Source organism: Sitophilus oryzae, unplaced genomic scaffold (genome assembly GCF_002938485.1).
Source record: "Sitophilus oryzae breed Bouriz unplaced genomic scaffold, Soryzae_2.0 scaffold_1179_pilon_pilon, whole genome shotgun sequence".
NCBI classification, from domain to species: domain Eukaryota; kingdom Metazoa; phylum Arthropoda; class Insecta; order Coleoptera; family Curculionidae; genus Sitophilus; species Sitophilus oryzae.
The window spans coordinates 2,377,717-2,405,080 of record NW_022145814.1 but is presented as its reverse complement, the minus strand read 5'-3'; the positions used below and the strand labels follow the sequence as shown (position 1 = coordinate 2,405,080).

At 32.8% G+C, this 27,364-nt stretch overlaps 1 protein-coding gene across 2 annotated transcripts in view; it reads right to left on the bottom strand.

Moving 5' to 3' along the window:
* Positions 1-27,364, bottom strand: part of LOC115891349 (1-acyl-sn-glycerol-3-phosphate acyltransferase alpha) — a 102,858-nt gene that overhangs the window by 3,276 nt on the left and 72,218 nt on the right. For both annotated transcript variants that reach the window (XM_030911799.1, XM_030911798.1), the window contains exon 4: positions 1,245-1,426. In XM_030911799.1, the coding sequence (XP_030767659.1) occupies positions 1,245-1,426 (182 nt within the window). The remainder of the gene's footprint in view (positions 1-1,244; positions 1,427-27,364) is intronic.

Below are 27,364 nucleotides of genomic sequence, written 5' to 3'. Positions count from 1 at the left end.
TTTCAATAATCGAGTACTCGATTATTGAATCGAGCGAAATATCGCCCGTATTTAAAAATACGGGTTTTCGCTCGTCGCTTGTTGCACTACTAATGCCAAGCAGTAAGTTGCGTGTGCAGAGCACATATTCTTTAAGTGATGAATGGCAAGTAGAAAGCGACGAGCTATTCGCTTGATCGCTTGCTTGATTTAGTTTATTTCAAGGCATTGTCGATGTAGGTCGTAAAATTTTGTCACTCAAATACGCAACGGATAACGTCGTATAAATTTGCTACCTGCAATGTATGTAGAAACTTCGCTCGGCTTTTTATCGAGTATGTCACATTAAAATCGGATTTCAATTTATTTCATTCTAGGATCACGTCAATAACAATGAAAAAAAAATTATTTACAAAATCATCCTTTACCCTTTCAAAAAAAAAACTGCTATGTCTGATCACACATTTTGCTCGATATTACCATTTGATTTATGGGAAATTTTAATGCCAACACTTATAAATTTTATCAATTTTTACATTATTTCTCAAGTTAATAATTAGTGATGGGAAAAACCGATTAATTTCAATAATCGAGTACTCGACTTTCAAGCGATTTCAATAATCGAGTACTCGATTATTGAATCGAGCGAAATATCGCCCGTATTTAAAAATACGGGTTTTCGCCCGTCGCTTGTTGCACCACTAATGCCAAGCAGTAAGTTGCGTGTGCAGAGCACATATTCTTTAGGTGATGAATGGCAAGTAGAAAGTGACGAGCGATTCGCTTGATCGCTTGCTTGATTTAGTTTATTTCAAGGCATTGTCGATGTAGGTCGTAAAATTTTGTCACGCAAATACGCAACGGATAACGTCGTATAAATTTGTTACCTGCAATGTATGTAGAAACTTCGCTCGGCTTTTTATCGAGTATATCACATTAAAATCGGATTTCAATTTATTTCATTCTAGGATCGCTTGCGTTCGTCGCTCGTAACTCGTCACTTGCATCGCTCGTTCAGTATCGAGCAATGTCGGTTATTGCAATAATCGAGTACTCGAGCGAATTTTCACTCGAGTTATCCCATCACTATTAATAATTATATAATTTAAAATATAATTTTTTAATATAAACATTTTTACTATTTAACAATAGAAATAGAAAGATCAGTGACACAATTTAGACTAAAATTTTCATGTTCATATTCCAATGTTTATTTTTTAATACCTCTAATATTTATTAATGCAGTTGCATTATTTTACTATTACCTTTCTTTTTCTAATAATCTCTCCAGTTTTGTTTACTGCCTCCTGAGCATCTTTCGACTTAACTCTGTTGATGTAAATAGTTCCCCATAACCAAGCTGCCAAACCGAAAGGCTGTAAATAGAAGACCTCTTGCTTTGCTATCACAGTACAATTGTCCATAATTGGCCATAGGTATGCCAACACTGAAAAAGAAAAAATATATTGTAGGAACCTCGGTAGGAACAGAACAGATAATTTTATTAAAAGGTATCGTTTTTCTGGGTTAAGTAGAGGTTTTCAAAAATAGTAAATAAGTTTAAATAACCTCGATGTGACTTCCTGTCTAAGCTTGTCAATTTGTTGTTTTCTTTAGCGCTGTTTCTTTGCTGTTCAGGTAGCTCTAAGGCCATAGAAAAGAAGCTGTAAAAGTGTAATTTCAAGATAAGCATTTAAGCACTAAATTTTGCGTATCAGGATTCAGGGTTCTACCCCAGCACTCGCTTGACTTTTTAAGAAATATCACACTGAAGAATATCACATTAGGATTTTTTCAAGTGAGTCATAATAAAACAATATATTTGTTAGTTAATTCGGATGTCACCTATGAAATTCGTATAAGTGAAGAAAATTGAAAGTTTCAAATGACTGGATGCTACAATAAAGTATCCATGTTTATGACCTGTAGTACCCAGGCATTTGAAACTTTCATTTTTTTTCTTCACACTTGCAATCCAGGACCGACAAGTAATGAAAATCAGAATGCTTAACAGCTTTATGGTGGGACAAGCATATCAGCAGTCGAACAAAAAATAGATTGGGGTAAAGGTTAGTTAATCAGTCAAAAATTGCTAAGCGTGCTTCAATCTCTACCTATAAAAAGTAAATTAATTTTGTGTGGCGCCCTAAATATTGACTTTTCCAGTGTGTGTGCAGCTAGGGAGCCTCTCCAGTCCATTTTTCATTCTTTTGGTATACTCATGCATGTTGACTCACCAACTAGAATAACTAAAACTGGCTCTAGTACTATAGACTATGTCCTGTCGTCTTTTGACCCGGAATTCGTTGACTGTAGAGTCCTCGCTCAAATTGGGCCGTATTTTTTCGGATAAAAATTTTCTAAATTTTCACCACCTATGTCTAAAGGTGGGTATTCACTTGCAACAAAACACTCCGAATGAACCAAACACGCCGCGCGCGCTGTAACAAGTTTGTGTAGTCAGTACGTTGCGCCGAACCGAACCGAACGCGCCGAACCGAACCGAACTCGCCAAACATTTTCCGAAGCTTGTCGGTTAACGGGATTTGCTCAAAAGAATTTGTTCCTTGGCCGGTGTTCAGTGAATACGGCAGTTTTGAACGTTCGTTGTGTTTGGGGTGTTTTTAAACTGTACCTAGCTATGAAGTGGAACAGAGAAAAGTGTTTAGAGTTAATTGATGAGTTTAAAAGGCAGCCTATTTTATTAAATTAATAATTAATTATTAAATTAATTAAATTCTTCTTATGCATATAATCTAGGTCACTAAGTAAGGCCATTGACGGCGCTAAAACAACGTCTTGCCCACATTTTTCGTCCTTTCCTTTTTTTCTCTTTTTTGTTACCCGCTAATGCCTCTATAATTAAAAAAGCACCAGCGGCTATGCTAATATCAGATGCATCCTTATCGACAAACACACTAACACTGATTCACACACTGATTACTGGTGGGAACGCAGCGAACACCGCAAACAGGCGGAACGCTCCGCGCAAAATGTTTTGTTGCAGGTCGTTCAGATCGCTCCCGGAAAATGTTTTGTTGCAGATTATTTGGAGTGCGCGGCACGTTTAGTTTGTTCGGAGTGTTTTGTTGCAAGTGAATATGCACCTTAACAACTGAGTGGGTTGTCCTCTCGGCTGACGTCGATTCCCAATTTTCTAGACTTATAAATACCTTGTCTAATTTGGCGTGTAAGGCGTTTCCTCTTAGGCCTATCAAAATTAAGCAAGGTATACCCTGGTCTACGACAGGCTTGCGTATATCTGCAAAGAACATGCGTTCATTATCTCACCTTAAAAAATCCACAGGCAGCGTTTTCTTTCATAATTACGTGAAACTTTATAGAAGGGTTTATTGTAAGACTATAAAAGCTGCCAAGGACATTTATTATAATGGAAGGCTAGCCAAATCCGGTAATGTTGCTAAGGAGACTTGGGCTATTGTAAATGACTTAAGGAATAAGACTTCTTCGCCTGGCACAGTCTTTAATTCACCTGAAGATTTAGACACTTACTTTGTTAATGTGGCTAAAAATTTAGTGAACACCATAACTCCTTCCCATGATTCACTTTCATATCTCCCTAAAACGAATGAGAATTTACACAGTTTCTTCTTCACGCCCGTAGCATTAGATCAGCTCCGTAGTACAATTAAAAGTATTAAAAATAAATCCTCATCTGGGGACTGATGGGCTTACTCTCAAAATGTTCTCTGAACTTCCGGAACGCACGGTAATCTATCTTGCTACTTTAATTAACGAGTCATTTCAAAAAGGAGTTGTTCCAAACTGCCTTAAGACAGCAATAATTATTCCTCTGCATAAAGGATGAGATAAAGATCAAGCTTCGAACTATCGCCCAATTGCTCTCCTGTCAACATTATCTAAGATAATTGAAAAATTGGTTAAAAAAAGGCTTCTATCTTTTCTCCTTAAATATAAAGTACTTTCTACCATCAGTTTGGATTTTTAAGTAACAGTTGCACAAATGATGTTATGTTCGACCTTTTTAATAATGTATACTCTAGCCTGAATAACCATCACTCTACAGCTATAATTTTCTGTGACTTCTGTAAGGCTTTCGACTGTGTAAATCATAATATCTTAATTAACAAATTGCAATACTATGGATTCAGGGGAGTGCCGCTCGAATGGCTTAAGTCATATCTTGGCAACAGAAGGCAGCTTGTGAGGATTGATACGTCTATGTCTTCTTGAAAGCCTATAGAATGTGGTGTCCCTCAGGGTTCAGTACTTGACCATATTTTGTTTCTGGTGTTTATCAACGACATTGCAAATTTAGACATTAGCGGTAAAATCTGCCTCTTTGTGGACGATACTAGTTTCACTTGGAGCGGCCCAAATGTTACGGCACTATATAATACTATATCCAGTGACTTACACACCATTAAATCTTGGTGCGATTCTAATCTCCTATGCCTCAACCTTTCAAAAACTAAAGTGTTGTCATATAAAAGTACATGTCATATAAAAGTATACAACCTTTTGTACTTAATAACACCACTATTGACGTCGTGGACTCTGTGAAATTCTTAGGACTTGTAGACAACTCGTTAAAATGGGACTTGCACATCGAAGCTTTATCAAAGAAACTAAGCGCTGCCGGTTTTGCGCTAAGATCAGTTTCTAAGAAACTTAACTCATCAACCTCTAGAATGGTCTATTATGCCCTTTTTGAGTCGCATCTTCGTTATGCCCTTCCATTTTGGGGTACTTGCTACGCGACAAAATTTGATCGTATTTTCAAACTTCAAAAGAGAGCAGTTCGATACTTATCGGGACTGAACAGTAGAACTCACTGCCAGAATTTCTTTAAAAATTTCAAAATACTGACTCTTCCTTCCTTATTCATTTTTGAATCCGTTTGCTTAATCCGCAAGCACATATCTGCTATTCCGGAAAGGCCTTCTCACAGCTATCCAATTAGGAATGCGGAGCACGATATTTATCTGCCAACCCCGAGCTCGGAACTAGTTAAGGGCTCAATACCAGGAAAATGTACAATCATTTGCCTTTGAATATCAAGTCACTTTCATTCTTTCCCGCATTTCGAAAAGCTCTGAAATCATACTTACTGGAGAGAGCCCTATATGCGGTAAACGACTTTTTTGTTGATGTTTAATCATGAACAATTTTGAATTTTAAAATTTTAATCATCTCACACACTGGTTAAAGGTCTAGTATTTAATATTTAATATTTTATAACTCTTGATTTTATGATATATAACATGATTTTATCCATTTACAATTTTCCTTTTGTAAAGTTTTCTTGATACGCCTGTGTTCTACAATGTCCATGTATGTTTTATTTATAATTTTAATGACGTAAATTTTTTGAATTGATTTGTATTGTATGACATTTTTTATTATTTGTATATTTGTTTTTGTGCTTTTTTGTTTTGTAAATGCTTTGTCGATACAGCTATTTTGGCTTTTTGTACAATAAAGCGTTGTGTACTTATTTATTTAATAGCAGAATCAGGCTTATATTACGGTTGCGAAGCCCAGTACTGAAGAGAAGAATAAATTCAGTGGAACTAGAATACCAAAGGTGGAGCGCGGGAATTTGAAACTAGAAAGGAGATCTGATGAGAAAATAAGACGAATAATGGATGCGAGATGACGTGTTAAATCGAATAGAATGGAAAAAACTTAAATGTTTTGGACATTTACCATGCCAAAATATAGGTAGCCTAGCAGTATTCAATAGACTTTCGAAGCTGATATTGAAAAAATATAGAAATACCTAGGATACCTTATCATGAGGCCATCGGTTGCCTGATGACAACGGGAGGAATAATGTATTTCATAAAGAAGTTATTGCAGAAGGAGACTAAGCAGCAGTAGCTCTAGTTTTAAATTGAAAACTAACTAAATAACTATTATTTATCTTTCCAGTGATTTTTCAGTCTTTTATACAAATAAAATAAATATTATTTTCCAATTTTTAACAGGACCTGCTGGACAGCAAATTAGTGCTACTATGGACTGAAGTACAAGAACATTCGTAGGTATTGAAAAGGTTCAAGAAAACGATAATATTTTGTGCGAAGTTTCGTATCTTTATTGTTGGTCTTCAGAAAATCATACAGACACAAATAAACTTATCACAAACTTATCTATCACACATCACAATGGTATAAATTATCCAAATTTATTTTTATTTATATCGTGCATGTATCCATTCTCTAGAATATTCGCGACTTTGTCGTTGGTGGGGATGCTCCTAGTCAAGTGCTAGAGGGAATACCCTCTCGCACTTTGACTGGATCTAAGGAGCATCTCAATGTCTTGTCCTTGGCTGTAATGTCCTGGTCAAGGAATTACACCAAGTCGTATACCGATGCCGAATAGAATTACCCTCTCCTGTATACCAGGCACTCTCTACTGCCTGTGGTCATGTATCACGAGCAGAGGGTGTGGAGGATCTTGGCTTAACCGCCCGGACAAAGAGGAGAGGACCTCACCAAAAACCTAAATCCTAAGATGGCGGGGCCACGTCAAAGTAATACGTGGCTAGATAGAACACTAGCCTCTATATTGGTCTCAAACTTGGAGCATCACCCATTGTATTCTCGTCTCCCTTACTTCTACATGCAGGGCTTCGTAGAAGTGGACCGACTAACCCTTGCGGTGTATAACCAGCTTTGCCAGAACCCCAATCTACAGACATCGAGTGGGCGGGTCATTAACTCAAGGGAGGAGGGCCATAGTCAGGTCCTTACAATAGGAATTGACCTTAAATCCAAGAAGGCAATAGAGAAAGAGAAATATATCCTCTATTATAGATCCGGGATAACACTGCTATCAGGTCTAAGGAGAGACTAATTTAAAGAGGTGGAGAAAATAGACACTGATCCTCCAGCCTTCACTTCAAGTGTACCTCAGCCCGAGACAAGCTCCAAGCTCCTCGACTGTGAAACGCACAGAAAGCTAAACCCCAACCGAGAAAGGGTATACGCCCTTTCTCCTACCCGCGTAGGAGGTAGATGTCCATTCCTCAGAGGATGACTAGTGATGGGTTGTTATTTAACTATGTGTTATTTTATAACAATTATTTATAAATAACAACGCAACGGTTACTACTTCTAAAAAATAACAGATATAAAATAACGACACGTAGAGATCGGCCGCTCGTGAAACGAAAAACGAAGTCGGCGCTCTGCACCGCCACGAAATTCTATGCTGCTCGAAGCAATTCCAAAAAACAACTAGTATGGATAGAAAACATGTTATTTCGTCAACCATCGATACAGGCGGCGAGACAACGGACAACGGAGTGGGGAATGCACTACGGCGAACGTAGCTGCTTCGGCCGATGCCGTCGATGGTCGTATTGAGCTTACAACAGCTTAAAAATAATAGGATATAAAAGAAGCAGGTTTTTTGAAACAGAAACAGTTGTGGGCATAACGCCTGGCGGTCGAGATAACAGGAGTGGGAAAGGAACGCTGCTGCATCGGTCGATTGTCGATGGATGCTCGCAACGGGTTGGAGAAGCAGTCATTTTATTTACGTTGTTTTTCAACCTGTTACGAGCATAACAGGGCGGCGGTCGAGATAATCGGAGTGGGAAAGGAACGCTGCTGCATCGGTCGATTGTCGATGGAGGTTCGAAACAGGTTGGAGAATAACGCATCAGTTGTTTTAGATACATTGTTTTTCAACCTGTTACGAGCATAACGGGCGGAGGTCGAGATATTATGGCGCTGTATGTTTCAGTACTTACTTATTAAGTTTCAATATTTAGGTATTTATTTATTCTGAAAAATTTTCAGAATACTATTTTAAGATTTTTTAAAAATGTATACAGGGTGTTTTGAAAAATCTAGTTATTGATTAATCACGATCCTGCTTAAAGCCATTGACGTAAAAAGCTGATTTTTGGAAAACGGATTGACTTTAGGGTGTAGAGGTTCAATAAGAAGGGATTTTTCGAAACTCGAATTCTAAGGGGGTGAAACTACCCTCAAATATTAGAATATTTTTTATTTAAAAACCGGTTTGTTTTTTCCGGAAAAACTCTTAAAACACGTATATTTTATTATGTTGTTTTACATATTTTAAGATTTTTTAAAAATATATACAAGGTGTTTCATAAAATATGACCATTGAGTAATCACTATTCTGCTTAAACTGCTTGACGTTTAAAGCTGATTTTTGGTAAACGGATTGACTATGGGGTTGAGGTTCAATAAGGAGGGGTTTCTCGAATCTCAAATTCCAACAGGGTAAAAACGCCCCTCAAATATTACAATATTTGTTATTTCAAAAACGGTTAGTCTTTCGGGAAAACGCCTGGACACGCATAATTTATTTTGTTTTTTACATATTTTGATTTTTTTAAAAAAATCATACAGGGTGTTTGTACATTAACCACGATTCTGCTTAAACTGCTCGACGTTTAAAGCTTATTTTTGGCAAATGTGAGAAAATTTTCTCCAGTTTGTATGTTAATGGAAATTCTTGTTTTGCTTTATCATCACCATTAGAAATTATTAGTTCGACGCGAACGAAGTCGCGGGTACACGCTAGTTTAAGTGTAAAATTAATTCGAACTCTAGTGTGTAGTTGGTTTACTTATGAAGACTATACTACACATTTTCTTATATTGCTATTTTTTGACCGCAAATGGTAAAATCATAACTAAGAGCTTCTCGCCCGTCGAGTGAGATGCACCCTGTACACTGCTACGCAATTCAGGATCTACGCGGATCGAGGGGCAGGGCGTAGGTAGATCGGAATGTATAGGTATAGACGAGTGGCGGAATTTTGGCTTTTTTATATCGCAATTTGTAAACAGCGCTTATTTGTAAACAACCACCGTTTTTAGAGAGGTATTTTAGATAACAATCGATATTTAGAAATGTTTTGACACCCTGGAAATACTACCACCGAGCACGTCATTGTTGCAACTTGCATCTGCGTTAATACGCCTGGCAGTGACCGCCCCATACTCTTTCAGATATTTAGCAGTAAAATAAAGAAACCTGTTTTTTTAAGCTGTTATTTTAAACTGTTTTTTATAAATAACTATAACAGTTTCAACTGTTATCTAAAAATAACAGTTTTGCCCATCACTAGGATGAACAGCTTTTGTCAGAGGAGGATGGGAAATATCCTTTCATTCTACATTCTACATCGTGCATGAGTCGCCATGGATAGCTTTTGTAGGCATTTCGAAAACTAAATGGTGCCTGAAAAGTGCCTGAAGAAGCGATAATAAAGTAGCGAAGTATGCATAAAATATAATAAAATTGTTTTCTTTAGTGTTCCCAATACCTCCGAATTTTCGATATATTAATTACTGAGAATCATAGTAGTTTAATATGCTTTTTGTATACTTCTTCATATAATGTATCTCGTAATAATAATAAAAATTATGGCTTTTTATAACGGTGTTTTGGTGTTTATAGTGTTCATACCTATACAGCTCGTCAAGCCAATTGTCCAGCGTACTTAGCATCTGCTTTCCGCAGCACGCTGTAATTTGTATCGGTCGCAAAATCGACAGATGTTTTCTATAATAATTATTGATATACGATATTAATATCCAATATTTACTGTAAATTACACATAATATGGTAAAGAGAGCAATTAAATATAGAAGATATAAAAAAAAATATTTGAAAAAAGCCTAATTGTATAATTTTTGAAACTGGTTGAAATAAAATAAAATTAACAAAAATTTAGATTAATATAGCCTAGTTTATATTAATTTATCTTTATCTAAATAAATAATAATTACTTAACGTCACTTTGATATTTAATTAAATTTGATCTCATAATACCTTTTTAAATCCGTACTTATATATTTAAAACTATTGTAAATATTTGTTCGGGTAGTCTAAGATTAAAACAATAATATTTTGACTTCATGACTATCAACACTATTATTTATCTTTCCAGAGATTTTTTTGAATCTTTTCTACATATAAAATAAATATTCCAATTTTTAAAAGGATCTGCGGTATGTATCTAAAATATTTGTAAAATTCATAGGATTTGCAAATTAGTGCTGCTATGGACTAAAGTTTAAAAGAGGTGACAAATACAGTTCATTTAATTCAATTAGATATAGTTTTCATTAAGATTCTTTTAATTAACAATTAATCTAACAAATTTCAATAGTAGTTTTATTAAATTACACTTAATTAATTATACTTCCATATCTCTTAACTGTAAGCGTACAGTAGTAATTAAATTATATTCAAGAAATGCACTACATATCTAAGTCCCAATCATAGTTAGACTATTTCCTTTGTGTAACAAGATGCCCATTAACTCAAAATTATTATTCGCACCATAGCTCTGGTTTAAATTATTCATACCTGTGGATAGAGATAGTATCAAATTTTATATAATGCATATCTTGAGATACGAAAATGGGAACTTCATTGAAAATCACACTAACTATTACAAAGATTGGTATTATAATATGTAACAATTTTAATTAAGAAAAAGAATCAGCAATATATATATAGCTATGCTATTTATAATGGAACTATGAACTAATCGTAAATAAATATAATTCAGTTATCATTAGTTATCATTATAGTCAATAATAAAAACTTGTTTTAAACAAAAATATTGCTAAACTTTGCGATAAATGATGAATGTTCAACATATTAAGCCCCATTGCGATTCGTTAGTTCGTTTGTAAATGCTTCAATTATGTTCGTAAGTAACGTAGTAAGTAGTAGAGTAGGTATAGAGACTGGCATGTATCTGCATCACAGGTGCCATGCAAAGATGCCCAACACTAGTAATAGAGGTTATCCTAGACCTAACACCACTACACATTGTCGTCAGTAGTTATGACAATGTGACAATGCTTGCTGCAAGGTCATTGACGGGAACAGTACTGGGAGAATTTTCAGGTGAGGGGCTTGGAACACCCTCAAAAAGAAAATTCCATTCCTCCAGCTCCCAGTGGATGAGAATTTACAACTTTGAGAAACACCTCACTGTAGTATTGAGTAATAAAAAGGATTGAAAGAGAGAAACGTTTGCTCAACATGTAAAATACCATACCATAACGCGGACCAAGGAGGAACGATAAGAGTATTTGGGTCAAAAACTAAATACTCCGAACCAATGGGCACCTATACCAGCATCCTTCAGGCAGAAATCTAAGCTATCGAAAGGCAATTTATCTTAGTAGGAACTATCAGAAACAGTAAATAGCCATCTTATCCGATAGTCAAGCAGCACTAAAAGTGATTAACTCAGTAACCATCAATTCGAAGTTGGCCAAAGAATGCCTAGAGAAAAAAAAAAGTCCTCCTGCTCTGAGTACCCGATCACTCTAGGTGCCCAGATCACCCAGCCAGAGAGAGAAAACAATGAAAAAGAAAACGATCCAGCTAGAAAAGGAGCGAACACTAACTGGACCAGAACCGTTCTGCTTTTCAAGCGGAAACCAACTTAAATCGGAACTGAAGAACATGAAGGTCTCCATCCGTAACCTGGAATGGGAACCCTCCAACGGTCTAAGATACTCGAAAAAGAACGACCGATAAAAATCAAAGACTTTCCTTGATTTATGTAAGAACAATATTTTGATTGTCACGGGGTTTCTAACAGGACACTGTCTCCTCGACTGTCTCCTCAACGAACACCTCAGTAGGCTGAAGTTAAGAAACAACGGCGAATGTAGATTCTGTGGGGAAAATGGGGAAACACCAGGACACCTTATCACTGAGTGCGCCGAGTCCATTTGTGCCGTAAACTTTAGCACGGCTGGATGTCGAGGATGGAGAGCTGGCTTCTGTGGAGCCGTCTCAGATACTGGCTTTGGTTAAAGCCCTGTTCTGGTATGATTATAACTCGTTATAACTCAAGAAAGAGGAACACAAAGAGATTTGTAAGGTCGCGGTGATTAACACCCCTCCTAAACATTCTACATTCTACATCCATTCAATATTTTCATATAAATAATCAAAACTGGTAAATATTTAGTATTATTCTTGAATATAGAAGACAATGGTTATTATTAGCAGGTAATATATTATTTCTATAAACCTTCTAACATGATTGCCTAACTCTCATTAAAAACTCCTCAATATTTCTCATAACGAAATTTTTTTCATCTCCACAGGTGCATTAAAATTATAAACAAAACTGAAAAGAAGAGAGGGTATACGTACGTGAAAGCCCATTTTTTCTGTGTTATTAAAATCTCAGGCGGTATTTTCCGCTTTGTAGCGGGTTTCGTTAAAAGTAATGAATGTGGATTTCTAAAGATAGGTAAATGAAACTCTTTCTACTATAGTTAAAATATTACTTTTCTCTTTAAATGATGTATTACAGTTAAATATTCTTTGATAAATTCGTAAATGTAGATTCGGTAATAATTATGCGTCTAACATCTCATTGCTTGGTGGCATAATATTAATATTTTTCTGATTCGTTAATTAAAGTGTATTTGTGAATTACAAAAAGTATTCAAATATAGATTTTTGGCAAATTTGTTTAAAATGCATTCGATATAGGTATACCTAGGGTTACCAACCGTCCTCTATTCTAAAGAGGCAATAAAGTAATGAGATTTTTCCGGAGTGTGGAAGAGAGATAACATCACACATCGGGCTTTTCAGTCACAGAAAAGCTCATGAAAGAAAACGCCTTGCGTAACCATCTTCTGACGCGTGTCAAATACTCGTCAGCGAGTAATGGCAGTACTTACTTAATGGCATTATTTACTTAAATAATTCTAGAAGACAGTCCACTTTTTGATGATACTGTCCACACAAACTCAAAATACAAAAAAATATTTATCTATCGCCAAAATGCTTAATAAAATTGTTAATTTCGTAACAATGTGTCTTTCGCTATTCCCACTCGTTACTACAAAAAATATACAAGAAGTATTTGTGGAAGCGATGCATGTTTAGCTTTTTTATGAATACTTACTCTTAGCTTATATTTTGAAATAAAAAAGTTTTGTAGAAAATCGTGTTTTATTTTAAAAATTCGCCCTCGAATTCGCCTGGTGGGGTTTGTTACCCTCTCATCCTCTACTTTTTATTTTGAAAGTTGGTAACCCTAGTCAGTCGTAGTTTTTGTCATCGACAAAAAGATACTATATTTTCATTGTTATTATACGGTTTAAGTTTGTTTTTGCTAAAATTATAGTTAATTTGTTGAATTTTTAGCAGTATAACAATGAGCATTGTGAAAAAAAACTATACAGTAGAAATAGCTCGGTATCTGGCTGTAGAATTTTTTTTTCAAAAATTTCAATTTCAATGAAAAAAAAAGCGAAGAAAAAAAAGTAACTCGAATAGTGAAAAATATTTTTTTAAATTTATTTAATAATTAGGTATATCTCTTTTACTAGGATGACTAGGATCCTAGCATCGACAAAGAAGAAAGATATCCTACCTTGCTACAGCATTGGCAAAAAGCAGTTCCCCAGACAAAATACTTCTCAGTAATGATGTGTTTTATGCACTTATTTAGACAAAATTAGTTGACGGAACCAAAACGGAACTATCAGTAGATAAGGGTACATAATTTATTTTACTATTAGTAGACAATTTCTTTATTGTATATTCAGGTGTATATTACATTTATTAAATTTAGCTACTTGGAGTTAGTCAATTAATCAAAATAAAAGTTATGTATTTATATTCCTAAATAAATAAATTTAATGTTTCAATGCTTTCAATGTTTCCTGTAAGCCTATTTTTTAATGTAGTTTTTATAGAGAAGGTTTTTTACCACGTTGAGTAAGTTCTTTCTACTTTATGTCTTTTACAGCCTTTTTTCTGTAACATGTATTTCCATTTCAGTGTCCTGAGGATGGAATAAATAAAGATTGACCATTAACAAAGTGTATTAATTGTAGTCCAAACCCTTCCAACTGCAACACCACTAGTTCCTAGATTTTCTTTCTCACTAGTCAGTCGATACTACTCATAGAATGTATACACTAGGAATACATACAATATGATCGAAAAAACGGCGTTAGCGATCATTTCATATATAAAATTAAGTGAGGAATGTCATAGATGTTCATTTCCCAACCAACTGGACGCCGTTTTTTTCGATCATACGTTAGTCCTTGACTTATTATTATATTTACAAACCTACCTCATACTCGTATTAACAAAAAAGTGGATATCAACAGAAGGAACTTTAATTACAGATCAAATCAAATGTATACATATGTATTTATAACACAATTGTTAGGTGACATTGAACATAATACATCTTCAATTTAAATGTCTGTGAAACAGTCATAATTGGCAAAACTTTGCTAATGACATCAGAGATGACATTAAAACTTACAATTTAGAAAAGCTAAAAAAAGAGATACACAACACCAATCCAGCAACATAAGTGCAATGTTTATATTATATATTCCTGATTAATTTTCGTCATTCATTTGCTGTAATTTGTCATAAACCTTAACTTTAAACTGCATCACCAAAATTATTAATAAATCACTAACACACTCACATCATAAACTATTTAATTCACATTTCTCATCAAGGAACAATTACTGTTTACATCAAATCAAAGGTTGAACTGGTGATACATTTGTTGCTGGAACTTCTATATTTTGTATCTAAAACCGACATCTGATATAACCTAACTAACTTTTCAAACTCAAATTTAAGGTTTTGTATTCGCAATTTTAGCCACGCACATTGCTCAATTAGAAAAAAACACGTTTCTAAAAGCTAACTCTGGTAAAAATATACCCAAATATTAACTTGGCTCTATAATTTATAACAAAATAGTTATTCTTGTCATAAGAAGCTGTGTATTTCTAGTCTCATTATCATCACATGCGCCCCTAACGGCGATTTTCGAACTTCATTTAGATCATGAAATCTGGGCCCAAAATTTTTGCGTTCGATTCGCCTCCTCCTTTTAGACTCCATACTCAAAACCCACAATATTATCACGATCACTATTATAAAATAAGTTGAACTTGATATTCATATCATCAGTACATAGAACACAATATCGATTAAGTTCATCGAAACTTTCAACTTTGCTTTTTAGAGTCTCAAATACACTAAGATTTTCTAAGCCAGGTTTGATATCGATGTCATATATTAATTTTCTTAGTGTCTCTGGGTCTCTGGACGTGGAAGGCAAAATAGATTTTTGTCAAGAGCGTCTTGTATATTTTTGGCCGGGAAAAGTATATCGCCTGACATTTATATTTAAATTCATCAGTTTCTTCCTTTAGATGATTTGACATTTAAATGATTGCGAAATTTAAATATTAACAAAATTTGCTAGGTCCATTGATGGACATAATTTGTAGGTACGTAGCCTCTTTATATTGTTCAACAAATATTTTATTGGGTATTGCTTTCATTCTTGTTTCCACTCCTGGCATGTTTTTTAATTTCAATTGTCTATTCTCTACAGTTAAATGTTTAATTGATTTTATCATTTTTACTTTTCGAGGAGTATGGGCGGTTTACGATTCATTTGTTTAGATAAAAGTATTGTGTAAATAAAATTCAGTTACAGTCAATTACAGTATTTTTTTAATACGACCCTGTCTATCAATAGTTTATTTTCTAAGAAAATTTTTGATACGTTTTAATCCGGCCCTGACTCGGTACCCATAATGGTGTTTTCAAGGTCGAATTTTATAGAAATTTTCATGATACAAGGAGAGTTAGATAACATATAACGCATGTAGTGGGCGGAGCCTAACAGAAAATTACTATCCGGGTGACGTCATGCGCGCGGAGAACAGATTTGCGACCGCTAAGGATCTTATCTAATCTTCTTGTATCATGAGAAATTTTAAACAATGGAATCTAGGCAGAGTTAACCTGCCGTGTGATTTATATGCCGTGACGACGCGCCAAGGTTGTCGAGGCTGGTCGAGGTGAAAAAATTGTGCGAAACAGTGCGAAATAAATAGTTTTTATTGAAACTGTTGTGTCTCTCAACAAATCAAAACCCACGAAAAGCAATTCGTATTCAATAGCCTACCCACCAAATTTGGTCGCGATCGAACGACATAAACTTTTGACGATTCTTACGTCAAAACTTACTGTCACAGTTACACATATCGTATACGGTAAGTTGGCCTTGGTCCAATCTACCGACATACAAAATTTCATTTAAATCGGACGATTTTTTTATTTGATTCATTGATGATGAGTTTCATAGTGCACGAAACGTCGTCAAAATAGCGTAAAAGATCTTCGAGTCCCTCCTATATTCCGAGTTTCAGTCCCCTAGCTCACATAGGGCTCGAGTTACGACGCTCCAAATCGTTACCACTCGCGTGTCGTGAAGCTAGCTCATGTGTTCTGGCCTTGAATTTTTACTCCCATTGCGCGTAAAGAAGTAAAATTTAATAATGAAAACCATATGCACTTAATAAATCAGCAAACACAAATTTTCACACAACTGATAGCTGATATTTTCCCAAAAAATACGTTTGTTCCATTAGTTAACAACATCATTTTTATTCATATATCCCTAAATGTGTTTGTTGTGTTGTAACAAAAATCATATTAGGAAAACATTTTTCCATAAATAGATAATGCATTCTCCCGTTACAATGAAAACATTTCTGCTTCAAATACTGGAGGTATCATTTTGGTGGATTATAATTTATAATTGTATTTCAAATGCAGGTATTTTTTTTTCAAATGTGGATACGGAAAAAAGAACTCGGAATAATTGAAACAGCGCAACATTAAATTACTTTAGTAACTAACTTTAAAAGCTCGTATAATCGAATAATAAAGAGTTAAATTAAGTATTTTTTTCAACTGACATTTTTGGTACAATGATATACATTATATTAAATAAAAAAAAAAAAAAAATATATATATATATATATATATATATATATATATATATATATATATATATATATATATATATATATATATATATATATATATATATATATATATATTTTATATATATATATATATATATATATGTATATATATATATATATGTATATATAGAAATTGGGAAAGAATTGCAGTTTTGTGGGGTCATAAATATGCGCCTTTCAAATTTTTAAAAAAGTTTTTGGCTTTCTAGATATTTCGAAAAAAAAACAAATTTTGGCAATTTTAAAAATGGTCTCTATTTCCATTATAATCTACTTTAGACAAAAAGTCTTCAGATAAAAGTTGTAGATAATCAGATCCTTAATGAGACTGTGTTCTACTTTTTTTCTAAAATCTGTCATTTTTGACATATGACACAAACTTATGTTTTTTTTTTTAAATGGAAACCGTAGTTGGCCATGACTTCATAAAAAGCGCCATTTTTTAAAATTTTCAGTGATATAAACTATATGTTTTTTTTTCTCGAAAATCTTCAAATTTTTTTCACCTAGTAGCATTATGCAGATATGGACGAAAAGTTATTACTCATAAAATTATTTGAAACACATGTAGGTGAAGCCCCCTATAAATAGGAGTCATATTGACATCAAAATTAAAAGTCTCATGTCAAAAAATTCCCATACACCAATTTTCATCCAAATATTGACGTTACTTCAAAAATTATTTGGAGAAAATCGAAATAAAAAACACCCTGTATCTCCAAAAGTATATAAGCATTTTAGGACATACATTTGTTACGGGTGAGAAATATAGGGGCTCGGTTCAATAGGGTGAATTATTTTATAGGGATAGTGGGCACTTACCTTTATTCCCGTTCTGGACGCGTACTTGGTGGTTTTCGTAATAAATTGAACACTGGAAAATAGCGCGCGCTTGTGGTGTACACACTACATACTCTGCCGATCTTGTCTGTCTGCGACTCGCTGAGTACGTACCCACTTACAGCGCTTTCAGATGGAGCAGTTTTCATTTCATTCCTAACCATTTTAGAACAAGCAAACATGTTTGTGAAGAATGCATATTTCTCAAAATGTTAATAATAACAAAGTTTTGTGTGTGTATGCGTCTTGTAAAGACAATCTGGGGACATACTGTATACAGAGAAAAATATATTTTTTTCAAACGTCACAAAAGTATTAATTTCTGCAACGTGATTGATAATATAAAAAAGTTATTTTAACGCCTAGGCATAAAAGTCAACACTTTTACGCCTAAGCATAAAACTATGAGAATAATTTATTATTAAACTGACATAAAGTGCCAAATTCAACGAGCGTAACCATAGTTACTCGATATATAATTACATACAATCAATGAACAAGTTCAATCGTCGTTGCTCTCAGAAATGTCAAACTGTCACATCCAAACTTTGTAAATTACAATATGCAATTACAAACAAATTGTAAATATGAATTTCTCAAATGAAGAAAAGCGTGGAGGATTATTAGTTCAACTTTTCTTGGTCATACATTTTCGAGGATACGTTGCATAGGTACGCTTTTTAGAGAACGGTTTTCAAAACTTGTTAGAAAAGTTAAATGTAGAGACTCGCGCATCAATAAAGTGGTTCCAACATGACTTTCATTATGACACACCCCCCATAATGAAAAAAATGTTAAAAATTATTTATATCATAATTATTTAAACTCAAGGATAGGAAGAGGTGGACCAATTGCATGGGCCTCCTCGATCACCTAACCTATCTATTTTAAATTTTTTTATGCAGTATATTTTTTGAATATTTTCTAAAGTAACTTAAAGTGTATATAGTGATATTATTATTTTTTAAGTTTAAGTTTGTGTAATGTAAATTGTAAAGAATTGATTAATAAAATATTCTGTCTTTTTATGAGTCATAAATTATAATAATTAAATAAGTAACATAATAAGAATACCATACCAACTAAGTGAAATTAGTCAAGAAAGATAAGAATTGGCTATAACTCAGTAATTTTTCGAAAAAACATATTATAGCTTATATCGCTGAAAAGCTTAAAATGGCGCATTTTATGAAAGCCAACTATGGTTTCCATTTAAAAAAAAACATAAGTTTGTGTCATATATCAAAAATAACAGGCTTTAGAGAGAAACGGAGAATACAGTCTCATTAAGGATGTGATTATCTACAACTTTTATCTGAAAACTTTTTGTCTAAAATAGATTATAATGGAATTAGAAATTTGTTTTTTGCGAAATATCTAGTAAGTCTTGAACTTTGTCACAAATCTGAAAGGCGCATATTTATGACCTTACAAAACTGCAATTCTTTCCCCATTTAACCGAGTCCCTGTTTTCATTATAATCTAAAATAAAACTCACCCTGTATAATAAGTAATAAAAAAATTCACAGCTTTTGCAACATGCGCAACCATCATAGGCGTATTGAAAATACCAGACACAAGTCGGCGGTTGTCGACAATCACCTTTTTTTTTACATTTTATATTAACTTGTGGCGTCATTTGGAAGAGCTCAATAGAAATATAAAAGAACTAAACCTTGTTCGTTGGAAAGCCATTTGAAATTCGTGACGTCAGCACTCCGGCAGTCTAACGTAAACGTATCATTGATCGTTATTCACAAATATATTCCACATACGTATAGTGAACAAGTTTAACGTTCGCAACGTTAAATAATTTTTGATATTTGATTTTTATCGTGATCGTTTTTTGTAGAAGTGAAGAATTTAGGGAGGAAAATATTAATGATGGATATGAACGTGTGCGGATTCGTGATTGATCACGATCACGGTCACGACACCATGACGGGCTCCTATACCCACGTAGGAGCCCAAAATATGCAAAAAGGGGGTCAGTTTAGCTTAAGTTTAGATTAGGTCTATATTTTTATTAATGCAAAACCAACTAAAACCTAATTCTAATCTAACCTAAACTCAATTCTTCTTTTGCATATTTCGGGCTATTACCTGTGTATTCCTAGGTTTAACCAATATTCGAACTTAGGTGTAAATTTAAATTTATGGATGGCCCATAAATTTATATTCGCCGTACAAACAAAATACTTTTCACCAATTTTCACAATAAAAATTAAAAGTTATAAATCATAATATTTTTTATAGAAATGAGGGAATAAGGGTGAACGGGGTGCCGGTAGACCAAGAAGATACTTGGAATGTAAATGTTAATTTATACTCGAATGGAGTTGCCTCACAGTATAGGCATATTTTGAACCCCTACCGTGCATAGTTACTGTAGATAAAAATAAATTAAAATATAGTTGGGTCCAACGATAATTTAGTTTGCAGCTTCTTTTCATCATACCTAATAAAAAACCATCACAACCACTACTCATAGTACCTATGTATTTTTAAACATCATTATGAAATTAAAAATGCATAGGTGTCCATAATATGAGTAGCGGTATTTTTTTTTTCGTTTCATCATAACGAATTTTGTTGTGCTGAAAATAAGCAGCAAAATATATTATCGATTGCAACAACTATACCTAGTTTACATTCAGTATGTCCAATTAATATAGAACATTATAACTATGCATTTTTTTAAAAATTTGCTACCAATATATTTTGATAGTTGAGTTTTTGAAATTATTTGTTAGCTTCTTAAACGAAAGAGACCCATAATAATTCAAATCTTTATCATTCAAGACTTCCAAGAATTATGTAGTAATCTCACGTCAAAATTTTTTAAAATTATTGCATGCCTTAGGTATTTGCAAAGTTAACAAAAATATTTCTTTGCATACCTTGCAATTAATATATTTAATCCAATTTATCAGTTACATCTGCATCATATCCGAAATTTAGATTGTGTGTGACACAACGAAGAGTTAAAGTTCAACGTGAACGACCAGAAAAATATCAAGTAAAAAAAATTGTAAAGTTTTAATTACTAGTTACACAGTCCTTCCCTTGAGTTCTCTTGCTTAAAATCTATATTGTCTTTCCTAACATTTTAAATATAAATGATTGAAACTCATACAAGTTTACCATAATTTAAACTTAAGTTAGTCCCTAATTATATTAAAATATAACACTTACGAAGTTAATAAATATTAACTATTTCTACTTATTTTTAATCATTTAATAACTCTGATAAAAACACGTTTGATTTTTTTATTTTAGAAATCATACGGGCTATAATAATTAATATGACTATATTAACAATACTTAAATTAAAATTTATTTGAAGGAATGCTACTGTATTACAATAATTGTAAAACACGTATGTAATAAAAACTCGGAATAATATAATAATTATTTAAAACTGCTCATCGCGTTATCGATGTCGGCGTCTTGTCACTTTTATTTAGTCTTGTCAGTATTATTTTATTAGCCGTTTAGGTATAGTTTGATTTCAGATAATGCAGATTTTAATGTGCCATTTGTGGTTTTTTTATTGGATTTTTTTTGCATATTTGGTATATTCTATGAAGTGATTTTAAGTGCTCCTGACCATTTTTCAATTATTAAAGTGCCTATTTAGATACATTTAAAATGAATTAATTAGTGTATAGTATTTGTATTATGAGTTTGTTTATTTTTTATGAGATGGTATTTTAACATTGAAAATGTTTCTGTTATCCTATATAAGGGAGCCCAAATCGAATTAAAATGCTACATTTGCCACACCATGACGTCATATATACAAAGGTATAGGAAATCTCGGCGCAGCGGCGGCAGTCGGCCAGCGCGCGCAAAAACCATTACATCGCTAATTGTTTATTGATATATCTTTATTAGTTTAAAAGCAAAAAATATGGGGTTTGCTTTGATACCTTGTCAAGACATGAGCGAAACTTTTAAATTGTTTCTTTTTTTCATTTAGGCCTTCGTTTTTCGTTAAATGAAAGTTATATTAAAAAAAAATCTCTATTTTTAAACCAAATTTTCGCATGATTGAAATGATTATTCATGTTTAAAGTTTTTTTTTGGTCATAAGCGCTAATGGAAATGTTTTTTTGTAAATAATTATAAAAAATTACTCCCTACGAAGACTTTATTCTGTACTGGATCAAAAAATAAGTATTTGTTTTCTCTATACGGTGGTATTAATATATCGATTTTTGATGATAGTGCCTTTTTACCCTGTTTAATTTTGTACTACTTTCGGAATAAGGGTCCCCATATCATGTACTGTGATGTACTGTACTTCCATCCCTGAAAAATTCAGCTTGTGACACCGAAGTGAGAGGTAACGTCAAAATAAGCTTTAATCTACCTACATCATCATAGGTAGGTGTAGGTACTCTAGGTAAATTCTACCTAGACAGTAGCTGAACTAGCTGACAGTAGTAATTAATTTGTTATCCGATAAGTAGTTGTCATTATATAAGTTTAATCGTCTTATACCTCCTATAACGGTAGGTTTTGGATTTTTCCTGATTGGTTTGTTAAACAAAAATATACTGGGCATATAAATGTCTGTTACAGGTTAATTCGTTAAAGAAATATGTTACACACATATTATTTTAATAATAATAGTATAATAGTAATGGCTATATTATGTTATAACACATTATTGAATTAACAATTGAAAACAGTATTGAATGTACTTATTTTAACCAATGCATTGTTTTGTTTTTTTAATCTCACAAATAAGAAATATTTTATAGTTTTTATTATAAAAAACAGTGATTATACAATTTATTTACACCCCTTACACTGTTTTCTGTAAGGGGTGTAACCAGGAGTATATTTCGTAACCTTTTACGATATAAGAGGGCACAAAGTGTTTTATTACTTAATGCTTAAAATTTAATAATATATTTGTACATAAAATAAAATAGACTAGAAAGTCAATTAATTAATATTGACGTAATTACTAAATAAGTACAAGATTTTTTTTCTAATTATTTTAGTGTATTTTTAGTCACCGAATTATAAAGGAGAGATATCCAACCATTGCATTATTTTACTCACAAATAAATGTTTTATGGTTTTTATTATAAAACAACGATTAATTTATTATACACCCCTTAACCCAAACACTCCAAGGAGGATATTTCGTGACCCCGTATTTAAAGTGGACAAGGTTTATTAGTCAATGTTTTAATTACCCAGCGTCTTTAATAAAAATCTAATGTAATTTTTCATAGAAATGATCTGACATGAAAAGCAAATTTTATCAAAAAACTTTTTGATTATCTACAAGGAGTAAACCGCTGACAAATGTCTGTATACTAATGCCAAAGTAATGCCAAAAATACAAATTAAATACCAAATTTCTCATATAATGCCCCACTAATGCCAAGCTGATTCCAATATAATACCACTAATACCACGAATAATATGTAACACATTTGTTTCACGAATTAACCTGTAACAATACTGGTAGGTACGTGCACAGATTTTTTCCTAGGTAACTTAAAAGTCGTTAAAAAGTCTAATTATATTTAAAGAAGATATAATTCCAACAAATTACATTATAAGGCCAATAATGCACAAGTAATACCATTAAAATTTTAGCGTTTTTAACTTGTGTAACATATTTCTTTAACGAATTAACCTGTAACAATAGTGGTAGGTACGCGCACAGATTTTTTCGCTAGGTAACTTATTAAGTCGTTAAACAGGCCTATAAAAGCTATAACAACATAGGTAACTAATATTTATAATTTAATTCGAGTTTTAATCTCAAATAATAAATGTTTTTACTGGTGTATTTCTGAAGTGTTCATTATTAAAAGTAGATATTCTTCAAGTTATGCGAAGTAATAAGTAATGTTTCCGGTGAGACCGCGTATATGTCACCGGATTCTGGTTAGTATAAAGACTTTTTCTATAGAAAGAGTTTTTTCTATATTTTCCTTTCAAAATAAGACTAATTTCTTCTTATTCTTTTAAATATTACAGTGTTTCTTTTTCCTAAAATGTTATACTTAATTTTCGCTTAAAATTAAAAAATCACAAATGGAGGAAAATATACGTTATTGAATAAAGTTTATACAAATCACTTTACCATAACAAAAAAGTAAAAACATGTCATGGCGGAAGATATTCAGGTGGCATTTCACACATTTATCTATTAAAATCGAGATTAAAATAATAAACTTGCGTAACATGTTATACACGAGATAGAAAGTTTCAGAATCGATTAATACGCAATACGCTACGCAGTCAACTTATTCCTATGCGCGGATGAGCGTCTTCAAGACTCTTCCTTCGGCCAGGGTCACGACGCCGCCGAAGAGGAATCGGCCTACGTTTGGCTAAACAGGCTGGACACGGTGGAGTACGATATTGGCGAGTCTGAATATTTATAAAAATTTGCAAAGTAAAATATGTTGGAAAAATAATTAGTCCATACATATATAAAAGCTCAAAGGGTTTTTTTGTTGCATCCATCCCGCCGAAAGCGCTTTACCAATCTTGATGATTCTTTTTTTAAATGAAAGGTATATATGTGTAGATTTGTTATGAAGTATTTTTATAGTGCTTAATGGCTATTTCTTTGTGTAAAACGACTAAATACTAAAACATACCTGAAAACACCTACACACAATACCTCCAGAAATAAATTAGTTGTCATTGTCAGTGGTGTGTCAGTTAGATTATATATTACGTTTTTAGATATTTTAGAGTGAGTTGATGCCGCCAGCTTTAGATACATAAATATTAGCACAAAGGTTCGTTTAAACGACATTAGTGAATTAGCTACACAAAGCGATTTTAGGAAATTCATCCTCTTAGAGAGTAAAATTATCTCGGAACAGTTTGTTGTATGAAAATTCCTTACTATTTCGTCTAGAAGAATGAAATCCTACAAAAAGAATTAGAAGAAATTTTTGAAATTCATCAACCAAATGGGTAAAGTTAGTAAAAATTTATATAAAACTTGGTGACGTCTGGATTATACACATAAAAATTGGCACAAAGGTAAAGCGAATTTATGAAATTTATACCCTTAGGGAGTAAAATAGGGAATGAAAGTTTGCTGTACGAAAATGCAATACTATAACATTATAAACCAGACAGTATAAAATTTTATACAAGGGTTTATTTAGTGACATCATAAGGAAATATATCTTCCTCAATTATCCTTCAAAGAATAAAAAATAACCTATAAAGAGAGTATTAGTGCTCTTAATAAATAAAAAAAAGATGAAAAATAAAAAACATCTATATGTTCACTAGCTCTCTATAAAGAAGTAAAAAATCATTTAAATCAATGCATAAACGATTCGAGGTGTAACGCGAACGTAGTTGCGAGAAAAAGCTAGTAATTTATTAAATTATTTTATTTAACTCATTAATTTTCATTGAAAAGGAATTTTTGTAATTCGCCACTATATTAGTTAAAAACTAAGAAACTCATATCAAATTTAAGTTTTGCGATTTTGACTTATACTTTTTATAAAATCTGAACACATTTTAAAAGAAAAAAAGTTTTTGATAATATTTGTGTAGATTGACTACAAGTTGTATAACATAAATTTCTACGACCGGTCTACCTAGTAGTCTGCAGCATCGCCTTTGGTGCAAACGTGGGCCTGTTAATCTGTGACGTGACGCACAACAGCCAAGAAAAACAGAAGCGTGGCTAAGAATTTAGTAATTTAAAAAAAAGTCTTTTAGATACAGTAGTAGGTATTAAAAAGTATTGTGTTTAAATGGGGTTTGCCTTTAACAGGTAAAAAGTTATATCGTAAAGTGTAACTTTTCGTAAGAATTCTTTATCTGTCATTGATCATGATCTGTCATCATGTTAACCTGATGTTTTGTATGTTATTTTGTTTTTTTCGAGGTTTTTTTGCTTGCTTGTTTTACGGATAGGTGCAATCGCATAATTATTATTGATAATGTTATATTTAATGTTAACATTACTACTTTTTCAGTGAATCTTTAAATCTGTTGTTTTTTGTTAAGTTTGTTATTTAAACATATGTATGTAATACACTCATATTAACACTAATCATATTTTTACGTTTTTATTCATAATTTTCAATGCCCCCCCCCCGGTTGCATCTTTGTAAAGGACTGTGAATTTTTTTCCCATTAAAATAAACATAGCTTAATAGATCACTAGCTAGCAATTTTTAAATACAGGGTGTTAATTAAGTATCTGGCCAAACTTCAGGAGGTGATTCTTTGGGTGTTTTAAGGTAAAAAATTCATATAAACATATGTTCGGAAATGTATAATTTTAAAGATACAGGGTGTCAAGGTGTTTTCTAATAGACCTTTTTTATTAATATCCCAAAGATCCGTTGGCCGATTTTCTTGAAATTTTGCCATGTTGTGAACTTTGATAAGTTAACACTATCAAAGGATAAAATCTTATCCCAATAAATATTTAGCAACGCCTTGGATTCATGTGTTTTTACGCCTGTTGGCGGTGGAAACCATGCAAGCTTTTTCTTTGGCCTAAGTTGTTAATTAAAAAAATAATAATCATAAAAAATATAGGTCCTAATAGCCTAAATTTTAGCAAAATGTATCAGCAGGTCCGATGAGATCCGAGTTATTATGTTTTGGAACTTAATGATTTAATTAATTATTCCCTTTAATGCATTTACCTATCCTACGCGCCAAGAAAAAATATTGCATTAGTCTAAACTGATTATTTATGTGATTCCACTCTTTCACGTATAATTTGCCCCTTGCTTCTCATACGGAAAGAGTTAGATTAAAATAGCCAAACTGTACCTAACAACCCATATGCCTTGACGCATATCCTTTTTTATAATAATATGGGCTTTCTTTATCCGCCGGCCCAGACATCCATATCCATAAAATAGTTGGCCCACATACACACACACACACACACTGATAAATTAATAAGGCCTCATTTCGGCCCTCAAACGGCCTTGCTCTATTACTCTATTCGATGATCAACGCCGGCTAAACTATCGACTTACGCGGTGACAAGTTTATTAGGCAGGTTATTGAACTCGTGTGGCATCGAGCATGTCGTTTTTTCAAAGATGGGTCCCATATAAACGCGGCTAGAAGTATTTTCAATACTAAAATATAAGATATTTATTATTATAATAATTATTATAGTCACATATTTTTTCTTCAAATGCTGTTTTTGAACCTTGTTAAAAACGTAGTAAACAGGTCTGCTTTTCTATTAAGGATAAAATATTTGACTATGTAATAGTAAAATACCACTAATTTATCACAATATACCATACATAAGTGGGCTTTTATCATTTAATGATGCTAATAGCAAAATCAACAAAACGTGAGTCCAGAAATCAAAATAAATTGTTGTGGTGTATTAGAGTAAATTACTGTTATTTTCCAAGTCTACATTTTTCCGAAACGAACAATTAACTAATATTTTTTTTTGGCAAGATTATTTCTTGCAGATCTACCGGATGCGTCTCAAAAGTGGATCACCCATATAACTTTTTTTATTTTTTCAGGTAAAAATACGAGATTTGATATGTTAGTATATGACATAAATTAAGATTGATTGACATATTCAATTGTTTTCGGTCACTTCCTGTTTCACCGGAAATGACTACAACTTTTGATATTTAAATGGCACCCTCGGTATTTTTTTTTACTTTATTCGATAGAAAATGA